Here is a 13,753-nt window from a genome sequence, read left to right on the forward strand (position 1 = left end):
CAAATGATGAATTTTTCGAAGGCCTCTAAACATATGGGATTTTAATAACCTTAAATTGCACATCCTGGACCAAACTCAGGTGAAAAACCACCCAGAAGATTCTTTCTCCCATCTGCTGAAAACAAGCAATTAATAAGCATGGAATTAGAAGTGTTCTTGCTGATGTCTTTTTTCCACCACATGAAAATGCAAGAGCCTCAGGGCCACAACTAATGGCTGTTTGGAAGGGGAGAAAACCAGCAGTGTTTTAACAAGCACTCAAACTAACATCATCTTCTTGCTGGTCACTGGCTTGGCCAGGGATATGGGATTATATTACTGTGACAGAAAAATGATTGAGCAGGAAGCCCACTGCATGTACAAGCTGATCTGTAAAGCCCTGCAGAGTTGAAGACAGCTAAGTTCTCTTTGTTCATCCCTTCAGAGATCAGAACATGAATATCCATTAGCTTCTGTCCTAGATTTAAGTAAAACTTAATCAAGTGCAACCTTTTTACTACCAAAAACTTCTGATCTGGGAGACAGAGCAGAAAAGAAGAGGGGGGAAAAAAAACCCCAAACATCAAAATATTTGTTTGTCTGCACAGATGCTCTATCCCTTGCCAACACAGTGACTAACACACACCAAATCAAATTACTATCACTGGCGGTAATTTAATGCCAGGATGTCTGTGGAGAAATCCCAGGGCCAGTCAGATCAGACTGCTCTGATGAGGAAGGCTTAATGAGGCCACATCACTAACTAAATTTCTTCTGTAATAAAAACCCTTCCATTGCAATGTATCGCAGTTTATTCTAAAAAATTGCAGTCTTTAATTTCTGTAGCTTACCATAACCCTAATTCTCATTAACAAAGACTTCTACTCATTACAGCAGCTTTATCATGCTAGCGAAAATAAGTAAATATTTTTTTCTAGTAGTGATCATCAAGGATAAACATTGGCTTCAGCTTCATTAAAAACAATTCTAGAGGAAAAATTTTGAAGTACACTTCATCTCAATCATCTGACAAAAATAAAACCTTAAATGTAGTATGTAAAACTACAAGTATATACCCTATTATACAACGTGGCTTACAGTGCTTCAAAACTTTCCTATAGCTAAGTTGTAACCAATTTTTAATCAGATTTACACTCTGGTGTTTCACTGCAGAGCAAGAGGAGCCTAAGAAAAAACACCTAGACTCAAAAAATCTCTCATCTGAACTGACAGTAAGGATTTCTTGGACATGCATCCCAGGAAAACCAAGAGCTGCAGAATGCTGTAAACATTGTCCAGACTTAGACTAGGGCTGGAGAAGGAAGAATTGAGCCCCAACTACATTTCTTTATACATTTGCTTGATATGCTGAGACATACTGCTAAATCCTTTACAGCCATTGGCAGACTGAAAGGCATGACGCTGTGCCAAAAAGGCAACATTCCTATCACACATTTTCAGTAATTCCTATATATGGCATGACAAGCAAAATGAAAACAGCATTGAGGTGGCCTCATAAAAGTACAGCAGAAATTAAAACACTGCTCATAAGGAACATGAAGTGATAAACTGTGTATTTAAAAGAAAATATTTTGCACATCTAAGCTTAAAGCACATATTTAAATCTGGGATTCAAATCAAAAAGTAAAAAATCATTTAAGGCATCACTCTCCTATGCCTCAGAATATGTATCTTCAATTTGCAAACTGTTCACCAACTTTGAAGTTGATTTTCTCTCCTCCCTGTAATTCCCAACTACAGGGACTCACAGCACCCCTCGAACTGTTCTCTGCACACTTTTGAGCTAGACAAGCCATGCTGAGGTGCACAACAAACACCCTGCCACACAGGAGATTGTAGAATAACCACCTGAATCAATAGGTGTTTGTGATTCTGCTTTCAGGACAAGGGTAGTTTCAGAAATTCACATTACACTACTGGAATTTGTATTGCTAAACAACTGAATGCAAAGCACATGATGACTTTGTCAAGCTTCAGATTAGGGAGCCCATAAAAAAATGTTGATAAAATTGAACTTGTTACAAACTGTTGGGTGGAAAAAATAAAAATCAGACACTCCTTTCAAAAAAAGTTAATCTGGGCATTTCTTTGTGTTCCGCTCAAAAAGTTAACTGTGTATTGCTAAAGCTGAACTGAAAACATAGCTGTATTTGCTCCCTGTATAGCTGTGGACTATGGACCCTGTAAAGCTCCCTGTATATTTGTGGATTATGCTTTCAGTAAAAAGGTTCAATTTTCACTTATTCTACGTTATCTTCACTAAATTTTTATAGCAAGAATATTGTATGAAAGACAACTGACACATTTCATTTGAAATGTTAATTCAGAAGTGTCAAAGAGCAGCAACACTGTAACAGCCTGAAGATACAGTATAGCATAAAAATCTCAATCCCCTTGATACATAATCCTAGTTTATTTCTCCTATGAATACAGCATATGGAAATACATATTTTTTAATAGTTATGTTAGAGCAGGGTTTAAGGAAATACTTTATAGGTGACCTAAATATTTGTTCAAGAAACATAATGCTTTATTCTACAGATTTTTTTGGTCAAATTCAAGGCACGTATAGACAAAACAAGTTTTTTTACTGCTCAGTATAAATAATTTTTTTTACATCTGGCCCATCTTTCCTTTAAATGCTACATTCAAAATGTTTGCAGTAGTGCCTGGCAGCAATGAAAGAATCTCCCTGGTTTTACTAAGGAAGCCAGTGCACAAAGTGGAGTTTGGGCACTCAGGCAGTACCCTTTTATTTGTGCACAGCCACCCCAAAGCCACCCTTCCCACTCCACCTGAAGGACTAATATAAGGACACCAGTTGCCTGGCACACCTTTCCTTTTTCAATTTGCTATTAAAGTCCCGCTGCTGTGAATTTCACGAACGTGAAACAATTCTGCCACCTAGAGCCCACGCATGGGATGCTTTTACAATCAATTTCCTTTAAAATATCCAAATTTTTACTCCCAAACCTCTTAGTTGTCTCAAGTGATTAAAATACTATTAGTCTTGCTTCAAAATAGTTTTTCCAGCTAAATTAAATTACTGAAACTGTAACTGATATTATAACTGTAGTATTAACCTTCTCCCAGGTGACTTCACTCACTAGTGAGAATGGTCAAGAGTCATCAGAACAAAAATGAGAACTGAAAATAACTGAAAACAGGATTTCTCACAACATTTACTTCAAACACAGCAGTTACTGCGAAAAGGATCAAACCTATAAAGAAAATAATTTTAAAAATAAAATATGCAAGTACTAACTGCAGTAGTAATATTTTTCAGGTGGTAACACAAAAGTAAAAATAATGACCATCACAAAGATCAGCTCCGTATGCAGGGGGGAAAAAAACAACAACAACCCACCAGTTCTGCTCTTTAATACCTGTGCACAAGAATACAGAAGACCACAAAATCACATGCTGGGATAGTTCAGATGCTGTATTAGATAAATTTGCAGTTGTGGGTTACATCCAAGGTAAATGTCACATAGTAGGAAAATGTCCCTCTACCTACGTCAGCTATAAACTCCAATCATCCCACTCAGTTCTGGTCTTCTCTCATCATGCACACAAAAATACCCAGAAGCCGGGGGTGGCACAGTGGAGAAATACAAATCAAGATGATGAAATTTAATACATAAAACAGTCAAGAGCTATGAAATTAAACTGGAGCTTGAAGTCTGTTCCCTTGTGTATTAACATCTTGTGTCATGGATAACAATGCACTGGACATGAGGTAACTTTCCCAAAGAAACATACAAATAACTAGCAATTCATTACAACAGGGCCACAATAACTAAAGATATAAAAGCTGAAAAACCATGAAGGCTTAAAAAGCAAAGTTGTTTATTTAATCAAATTACTTGTTATATAGTGTAAGATTTCCATGCTTTTTAAACAAAACTTAAGAAAATGTGCTCGGTAGCCCAGTCTAAGTCATCCACATATACATCCACAAATAGAGGATATATAAATATAAGGATTAAGGCAGGAAAATATTTTATTTGATTCAGACTTAGTTCCTACCTTCTTAGAAAGAAAAAAAGATATATATTAAAACAGCTGTAATTCAGAATATTTGCTTAAAATTTTTGTATATATTAGGCAGGAAAAGTATAACTACCCAGACACTGAGAGAATCAAATTCACCAGTCTGCAGCAGTGAAGCAACAGCAAGAAAAAAACCAGACCATTGCTTCAACATCTCAACCTTGACCTTGTAAGTAATACACACTCACAGGAACAAGGTTACATTTACAAAAAGATACAATTTCATGATGTAAAGGTTATGAAACTGCAGAGACTCAGTTCCACCTAACTCTGATCCCATGCCAAGCCTCAAGAGTTTTTCCATTATAAACAGTTAGCTGCAGAAAGAGCCCAGATCCCAGCATTCTTAGATTTTATACACACAACTCCATCAGAAATATGTATACCTCAAATGCTAATCTCTCCTGTCTCACTTACATGGTTCTGCTTCAGTGCTTTTCCCTGGACTGTCTCCAGGCAGGCAGTAATGTTAAGATGCCATATAGGTCACTCTAGACTCCCAGTCCCTGGCAATGTCTTCAAAAGATTTACAGAAGGCTCAGGGAGGAGAAATATATGCTAAAAGCTGAGAAATGCACCAAAGCAGCAGCTGGGCCAGCTGCTCACAGATGTGTAAATGTGTCTGCCTGGACAATGCACCTACATCAGGAACGTGTAGCTACTGCTCATCTTCTCAGCTGAAGAGATTTCGAAATGTTACGTGCTATAACCTTTAAGACTTCCCATATGTTTGACAAGCTGGATTATGCTATTTCCTTGTACACAGGGTTAGAGTTCACTTGACAAAAATGTAAGTCTAATATACTTGCAACAGTGAGAAAAGATAACTGAAGAGTGCTGGCCGAAATGTAAAGTTTCAGCAATAATCTGTAGCATTTTCACACGAACTGGGTCTGCCTGAGGTGGAGTTAGTTCTGTCCTAGCTGCCCTGGTAGTGCTGCACTGTGCCTTGGTAGCCAGAAAGGTGTTGATAACAGCCCAATGCTTTGGCTGCTGCTGAGCAGAGCTGGCGCAGCTCCAAGGCTGTCCCCAGCACCCCCTCCCCACCAGTCAGTGGGGCTGGGCAGGATCTTGAGAGGACAGACAGCCAGGACAGCTGACTCCAGGGACATTCCCCATCACATGACATCTGCTCAGCAGTAGCAGCTACGAGAAAGAAGGAGGAGGGACATTCCCTGTTACAGTATTCGTCTTCTGGAGCAGAAGCTAAATGTACCCGAGCCCTTCTCCCCAGGATGTGGCCAGAGATTTCCTGCTAATGCAAAGTGGAGAATACATCTTTTATCCTCCTTTGCTCCCCCACACATCCTTTGTTTTTATTAATTGCCTTTATCTTGACCCACATATTTTTTCACATCTTATTTTCCCCCAGCCGCCCTGCTGAGGAGTGAAGCAGCTTGGTGGGCACCTCTCATCCATCCAACCAAGGTCAACCCACCACACTCTACAAAGAAAAGGATGAGAGATTTTTTAATTTTTTTTTTTTTTTAAAGAACATCTGAAATGCTCAGAGCTGCTCATATCAGAACACGGGTTCGTTTCAAACAGTTACAAATTCACAAGGCCAGTATTAGTGCATTTCCAAGATTCTGGCTCTAAGATTTCTCTGCGCACAAGTAGAGCATGTTCAACACCTTGCTGCTTATCTAAGAAACTGTTCCCAGCATTATGGGAGATTAAAAATAAATAGTGAAATATAAACCAAGTACACCAGCAGTCATGGACAAAAACACACTCTCCAAATATACCTGTGAGTGCTGAAACTCCTGCTTAGTCCACTTTAATTTATTCCCACAGGAAAAACTCAAGTGCCAAATACATTTACAATAGAGATGAAATGAGGAGGCTTTTCCTTCAGAAAAGATTGCTGTTGCCTGCTACAGAAGATTAAACAAACAAAAGAATTTTTAGGAAAGAAAGCTAGAGAAAGGATGTGAAAGGGAAGAATCCATTTCAGTGTAAATACAGGTTTTTTCTAGGTGTTTAATGGTTTGTTTTACAGAACAGCCTCTCATTTATCTAAAAACATGCTCACAACTGAAACCTGTGCAGAGCATTGATGCAAAACCTAACATTTCAAACATTTATGTATGGATTCAAATCTCTTCCTGAAATTAAATCCCTTTAAACAATATATACTGTCAAAGAGTTCTAAAATTAAGTTACTAAGGGAAGTAAAAAAAAAAATAAAAAAAATCCTTATACTAAACAAACACAATTTGGCTCTTTTATGATCACATAAAAATGCCACATTATTTATAAAAATCTTGAAGACTACACTACAGACTAGGGGAAAGTCAACAAATAATTAAAACAGACAGAGCAGGATGACTCATCTCCTAGGAATTAAATCAAACACTGACTTTCCAAAAGAGCTAGAACTGCATAATAATCATACAGAAGACTATGGGAAAATAACTCAACAAAAAGTTTTAAGCAAAACAGAACAATAAGCAAGCAGATAAATCAGATGTAGAAATCTCAAGACCAAAAGAGGACAGGTGAACTGAAATGTCTGATTTTACAAACAATAGGAACCTCACAGAAAAAGACATCCAGGGATCAATGCAACATCTGATCAAAGGAAGGTAACAGAGAGGTCACCCAGACAAGGGACCTGTGTGATGCATTACAGAAATCTTAAGGGTCAAACAAACTGGGAATGACAGAGCTGCTGAAGCATCTTCTACACCAGGAGTATCAGTGCACTCCAATTACACATTCCCGTAAACCAAAAAAACCCACAGCCACGAAAAGATCTATCACTAATTTCAGCAAGAGGAGATTTGTGACAGTGAAGGTGCTGGCAATAAAAGCAGCAGGTAAAAGGACAGAATGTGTAAGAACTTTTTAAAATTTTAAGACAGAACACTACATCACTGGAGACTAAAAAAAAAAAAAAAAAATCCTGAAACAGTTCTCTAAAGCAAACTTCAGAACTGGGAAGTATGTCCAAAAGGAGAAACAGTAAGTGCTTCAGAAATACAGCTAATATTATTGGCATCCATGATGAATTTGGTGAAGCATATTGCTGGAGGAATCAATACTTTCTTCAAACATATCAAAACCAGAGAAAACCTGCCAGTAAGCTGAAAAGGTCAAGAGTTTTGGGGTTTTTTTTGTACTGTGGCCTGATCTCCCTAGTGTTTTCTTTTTGCATCTTAAGTGGTTTCTGCATCTTAGTTTACTGTAGAGAACACTGGGAAAAGTTACACACATAGGTGTGTTTCTTTGTGGAAAAGATCTTGAGAAGCAGCCCTGGACTGCAGCAATTTTTGCAAAGAAACAACAAAACTTACATTTAGGAGTGCTCACTGTTTGTTACCATTCACCCAGGAGTTCCAAAGGAATTCAGATATTAAAAAAGTATGCACTGCTGAAGTCAATTTTGGTTTTAAATACTCTAGGAGGATTCAAGAGACTGCATATAAACCCACACCAAGCAGATAGTGAAAATTTACAATAAAAAGAATTATCAAGCACATCAGCAATTCAAGTATCATACAGAAGAGTCAAAACAGCATTTGCAGAGCAGTATCACACTTCCCTGATCAAAACTCCTAAAAGGAACAGGGGAGAAGGGAAGAAATTATTTGCCTGTGACAACATATCTGAGTTCCTTCACAACTTTCAAGAAAGTCTTCACAAAGGTTCAAGAAAAAAAAAAAAAACAAACCCTCCCAACCAATGTACAAATGAAAAACTTGAGCTGTTCTGGGATAATCACAGCTCTCAGAAACATGTGATGTTTCCTCATCTACTTACTCTCACTGCTACTTGGAAAATACAAACATTAACACTCGGTGATTTCTGTCCAAGCTATCAAGAATGCTCCTGCAACCCTGCACAAACCAAAATAGAAGATTTGCTGTTATGCCCATACAGGCTGCTCACAGTAACTGCATCCTACAGTCCAAGAACAAATTTCATCTCTTGTTTCTTGTCTTTCTCCCTGTGTCAGATCTCCCAGAATCAAAGCAGCAACACTCATTCTGCAGGTGGCACACAGGGATGTGCCACATACCCAGTAATTACCCCATAATTCATGATTTAAATTATTCTACCACTAATGCCCTGGGACGACACTAGGAAGTTGAGAGCTATGTAAAATACTGTTAAAAATAAGACAGATGAAGACTGAGAGCTCATTTACTTCTAAACATTATTCTCCTGTGACAATACTTAAAAGCAGTAGTGAAGGCAAAGGACGCAGTTTGACAATAACCTCAGGAAAACAGACCCTTGAAATCTGCTAGAAATTGACTTACTGCTTCCTTGAGAAATTTAATGCCAAGTAGCTCTGCAATAAAGAAAGCCTCACTGTCCAAAGAGAGCAAGCTGTCAGCTGTGCTTGCAACCATGTTCAGAATAGCACATAACCAAGTGCAGCCAAAAGTAGCACAAAGGGACAAAAACCTCTTTGTGATAACATTTTCTGGTTTTGTCCATTCCAGCATTTTTCCTCCTTACTTCTTTGGTGTTTTCCAGAATGTAGAGGACTTTCAATGTACATGCACTGATCTTTCTATCAATCACTCCCCACTTTGGTCTGTTTCCAATCCATGGGTATTTTCATGGAGCCCTCCCCACTGCAGGGCTCAAACCAGCTTTGGTTAAGAGGAATTAAGTGATTACTTAGTATCTTTTAAATGGCTGAAGCAAATAGTTGGAGATACAATTTAGATTTACTGTAACATGCTAAGGACAAACTCTTCTGTCACTGTGCTAACAGCCCTGCAAGCCCACCTCTACATGGAACACTGAACATAATCCCCCTGTCACCTCCGATTAACAAATTAGATACAGGAAATAAAAATGCAGTTTGCCATAAAGATTATAAAATCCAGCTTCGTATCCAGAGCATTACCTTGCCTGTGCTTTGTAAGATTGTAGTTCTTGTCCTCCATACTCTCTCCCTGCTGACAATATCTCTAGTAACATCCACTTCAGCATCAACAAAACTTCTCTGTTTAAGAGCAGTTATGTCATCATCCAGATCAGTTTTGATAGTGGATCTTTTCTTTGCCATGATTTTGGCTTTGATAGCAGCAATTTTTTCCACTGACATAGCTTCAGACAAGGACCTGAATGAGCAAAAGCAACAGTACAGACTGAATAATTGCACGAACAATTCTTCTGAAAGAATTTGTGAATGAGTAACTTCATCCTGCCAAAGTCTAACGCTATGCTATAAACCACAAAAGTCACCTTATATATACACACTGAAATATTATATGGGCTTGGCGTTGCTGTTTTGGGCATGAAGATCCAAGCTGTGACAAAAGACTCACATTACTAACACAAAAACCATCCAAAACCCCCAACAAAAATAAAGAATCCAAATGTAATGCATCAGGACCAACACCTTCATTTATAACAACATCCAAATTTCAGTTCCCTTTTATTTTTAGTCAATTACAATTTTGTCCAGTCAGCCAACCCCTGGCTTCTGTGAGGCTTTCAAAGCATTATTCTAAATCTTGGCTGAGGTGCAGTTATGTGGACCTGGTCCCTTGGAAGATGTGGTACCTTCTCAGACCATGCAGGCCATAAAACAGATGGTGGTAGCCTTGTCCACGTTAATCTGGGTTTGAGAGAGCTCACTCCTGTCCAAGAGTGCAATACCTATGCGTGTTTGCTTTTAACTGTAAACACAGAACTGGGCTGTCAGTGAGCCCTACTGTTTTGCAGGTGAGCTGAAGGAAAAAAAAGACCCAGTTGCACAATACTAACTGTCCATACCAAATTCACTATTACATGGGTTGTTTCTTCTTTGAGAATATGTGAAAAAATGAATATAAGTACTAGTTGTGAAGCATTCCCCTTTTTAACTATGTTATTGGAAAGGGAATTTCTGTGTGTTGCTACTTGGTTCACAGCAGGGTCAAGCATGGAGTTGAAACTCACCGCCTGTGAATAGCTGTACTTTTTTTAAAGGGGCAGGCTTTTACATTCAGCGTTAAAAGAATTGGTAACTAGAGAATACAAAATAATTCAAATAACACTTAGTAATCCTCATTGCAGCATTGCAAAGCTGTGATACACTCAAGGTAGCATCCAAATTATTAGTTTACACAAAATTACATGTACTTTTTGACTGTTTTCATTCTTATGCTTTCTGATCATGCCACAAGCAGATTTTTCCCCTATAGTTTCCTTCTAAGTACACCCATATAAGAGACAGGAAGAAATCATTCAAAATACGTATTTTTACGTGGTTATAATTAAGGATTTTATAAATGTCTCAAATCTGTGCCGTCATAAGTGTCCCAAGGTCTGACTCCTCAAACATTACTGAGAGTATTAAATAGAGGAAAATTTCCACTGAGAGCTGCTGGACAGATGTAAAACTGCCTGCTCTGAACAGCACAAGAATTGTTCTCCATGCTGTAATTAAGCACTAGGGTAAGGAAAAGGAATCCCACCTGATCTGTTCCGTTTGCACGATGCCCTCCTTATGTCCTTCCAGCCGAGCTGCCAAGCGCTCCTTGTCGAGGCGCACACACTCCTCATCCTGGAAGGAACAGTCACGTTTAAGTTCCTGTGCACTCTCTTTTCAAATATAAATACAGCTAGAATTAGAGCTGTCCAGAAGTATTCCCTTCACATTTGCATGGACAGTCATTATTTCCAATGATTTTTCATGTGGCACTAGCATTAAGCACAGAGTTATTGAAGTTTCCTCTCAAGAACCACAATTGTCTATCTTCTAACCCCTTCCAGTTCCCGTTCACATGAACAGAAGCACTCTGTACACCAAAGGACAGGTAACCCAATGGAATTCCTACAAAAACAGATAAACACCATCATTTACCTCCACCCCCAATTTGTATTGATGACAGTCCCTGTCATTACCTCTATTCTTGGTTTCTTTGCTTCTGCTAGTATCTCATCTGCTGCTCTTTTAACTACAAGAAAAAGAGAACATTAAAAATGCAAGACTCTAGTAGATTTTTATAAAATAAACCACAAAGTTATTTTTTAGTTAAATTGTACCTTGAGTGGATCGTTGAAGACCAATTTCAAGTGGAGCACTTCTGTCTATGCTTGATGAGGTTGCTGCACACAAAAAGAAGGCTCCGTTTAAATAGAAAATATTTGCAATAATATTTGGGTATAAACGAAAGATGGACAACAGATGAATTGCAACAATGGAAACTCTACGTATCAGGTAGCAAAGGTGCTCAAACACCTGGACTAATGGAGTGGGGATATTCAGAACCTGACTGAATGTAAAGTTAAATCATGTTGCTCAGGGTCATATGGCCCTTCTTTGGAAAGGAGATTGAACCAGGTGACCTCTTCTGGTCCTTTCCAACTTAAATTAACCAATGATTCTATGATCTCTGTATACCACTCATAAAAGAAAACAGAGTCACAATAAGAATTAGAACCTAGAATCAAGATCTACTGGTTTGTCTAGGATTTTTTTTTTAAAGACAACCTGCTGATCCCTTTAAAAAGCGATTTTGCTCATCATATTACAGAAATAATCTCATACGCTGGGAAATTTAAAATTTGAAGACCACCTACAAAACAGAGCATCTTACAAACGTGGTATTTCTGTTTTTCTCAGAGAAACCTCTTTTCTCTGACTATTGTTAACAGAAAATTTAAGATGAGGAAATGCTAGGCAAATCTGCCAGACTGACAAACCAGTGATTTAATATATTTTATTAAACTGAAGATTTCATCCCACACATTTCTTGCATTTAAGATCAATGTACCATTGAAAGTTTCCCATAGTCTAGAGAAGGAAAAAACATGGATGCTAAGCATTCTAACACATAATTATTAACCAAAGTAGGCTAATAGTAACAGTAATGTTCACCTACATGCATGTAGGAATGCAGCTCCTATCTAAGCAAAAAATCTAAAAACACAATTAAAAACGCAAGAAATAATAATTTTGTTTGAGAAGTTTCAGCACATTCAGTTAAGATGCAAACTGCCTATTGTTACCCAATCTTCCTCTCCTACCCCTCGCTTGTGCCATGAATATGAAGCAGTAAACAGTACTGTGTGTCCAAGTCAAAAGAACGCATCACTCACATGTTTCCCCATTCAGGTATGCAAGCAAGTCTTTCCTATCAGGTCTTCTTACAACAGGAATGTTTTCAGTCTGAAAAGACAGCAGATGTGACATTAAACTGATTAGTCATGACATTAAACTGTCACAAAGACTCTTTCTTTTTTTTCACTTTTACTGAAAACTATTCATTCATACAAAGACTTGACCACATGTCCTGCCACCCAAGGAAGCTTAACTAGCAAGCTGAAAGTACAACCACATCCCAGAGGATGCTCAGCTACACAACATTAAACATATGGCTTGCTACAAAACTGAAAGACAGGGCAGCCTTTTTCCTCCTTCCCTTGAAACTTGCAAATGAGGTTAAGAACTACCTTTGATCACACACACTTCTCTGCCAGGAGTCTGTGTTGATACACAGAAACCAAGTATCTCAGGTGTGTTGTTTCAACACAGCACTGCTGTCTCGGGTAACAATGAAGCACAAGAACGATGAAGAGTGCCCTCATGGAAAGCAGTCAAATGGAAATCAAAAGGATTTTTTCAAAATTTCTGTACCCTTATTTGTAGGTAGTATTTGTAGTAATTTTTTTTAATTAGATTGCTTACTTCCAAGTCCACGCCAAAGCTGTTCTGCTTTTTTCCATCCTGTAGATCCCTGCCATCTAAGGCACCAAAGGATCATCTAGATTGGGATCACTCCACACAACAGGTGGACAAAAGTACTCCTGAAATAGTTTAGTGCTAGAAACAACTGTGTCCATAGAACATTAAGATAAATGCTGCCATCACTGTTAATAATTGCTTGACAAATTCTTGCTGCAAACATAATTTGGTGTTTTGAAGGGATAATCTGCTAGGAAGAGAATTGTCAAAAATACTCCACCCTGACAGGACCTGTCACATGATCCTTCTGCAGAGGTGATGGTTATTAAACACACACGCTCACACACGGCTGCATATCATTCTCACTCTCCCCAGCCAAATTCATACACACAAGTGCTACTATCATTCCCTGAAAATAGCTACACACATGTTCATTATCACAAGGCAAAAATCGCATTTTGTACGATCTACTTACCGCAGCACGACGGACATAGACAGGATGGGAAAGGTGCACATTATTGAGCAGGAACAAGATAGAATCCAAAGTGTAGTATTCCCTGGGCTGGCCCTCTTTCCCTGTCCTGTAACACAGGAAAAGATTGTAACATTTAACTTCTCCATCTCTGTCTCAAGCACACCCTCTTTTAGAAAAGGTATCTTTTTTTTTTTTTCCCCAGATGACTGTTTAAAACGCAAGCAGTTAATAATATTGTCAGGCTATTGCCAAACTAGTGAGCTCTCACCTGTGCTAAAAAATACAGGTGAGGGAGTTGAGTCCTTGCAGCCTCTTTACCAAATGAATTATTAAAAAAGCCTTCCCAAAATAAGAGCTGGATGCGTTGTAAAACAAACAAGCAAGATTTGGGAAATCATAAGTACACATTCCCCCTCATTCACACTATTTATTCTGATTATCAAAGAAACTGTCTATCCTGTGTGAGACAGGCAGAGAAACAGAACTGAGCTGCAAACAAAATAAAGTATTAAGTCATCTTCTGGTACAACAGGCCAGAATTTGCAGCGCTAGAGAACGCACAGTGAGAACTCGGGATATATAAATTC

The 13,753-nt window shown here is 38.3% G+C and overlaps 1 protein-coding gene across 1 annotated transcript in view; it reads right to left on the reverse strand.

Annotated features, from left to right (window-relative positions):
• CDC73 (cell division cycle 73) overlaps positions 1–13,753 on the reverse strand; it is a 102,610-nt gene that overhangs the window by 83,720 nt on the left and 5,137 nt on the right. The window contains exons 2-7 of the mRNA XM_040072507.2: positions 13,167–13,272; positions 12,106–12,175; positions 11,050–11,112; positions 10,909–10,961; positions 10,479–10,567; positions 8,921–9,137 (exon numbers count right to left, since the gene is read on the reverse strand). Coding sequence (XP_039928441.1) covers positions 8,921–9,137; positions 10,479–10,567; positions 10,909–10,961; positions 11,050–11,112; positions 12,106–12,175; positions 13,167–13,272 — 598 coding nt within the window. The remainder of the gene's footprint in view (positions 1–8,920; positions 9,138–10,478; positions 10,568–10,908; positions 10,962–11,049; positions 11,113–12,105; positions 12,176–13,166; positions 13,273–13,753) is intronic.

This window comes from Hirundo rustica, chromosome 9 (genome assembly GCF_015227805.2).
Source record: "Hirundo rustica isolate bHirRus1 chromosome 9, bHirRus1.pri.v3, whole genome shotgun sequence".
NCBI classification, from domain to species: Eukaryota; Metazoa; Chordata; class Aves; order Passeriformes; family Hirundinidae; genus Hirundo; species Hirundo rustica.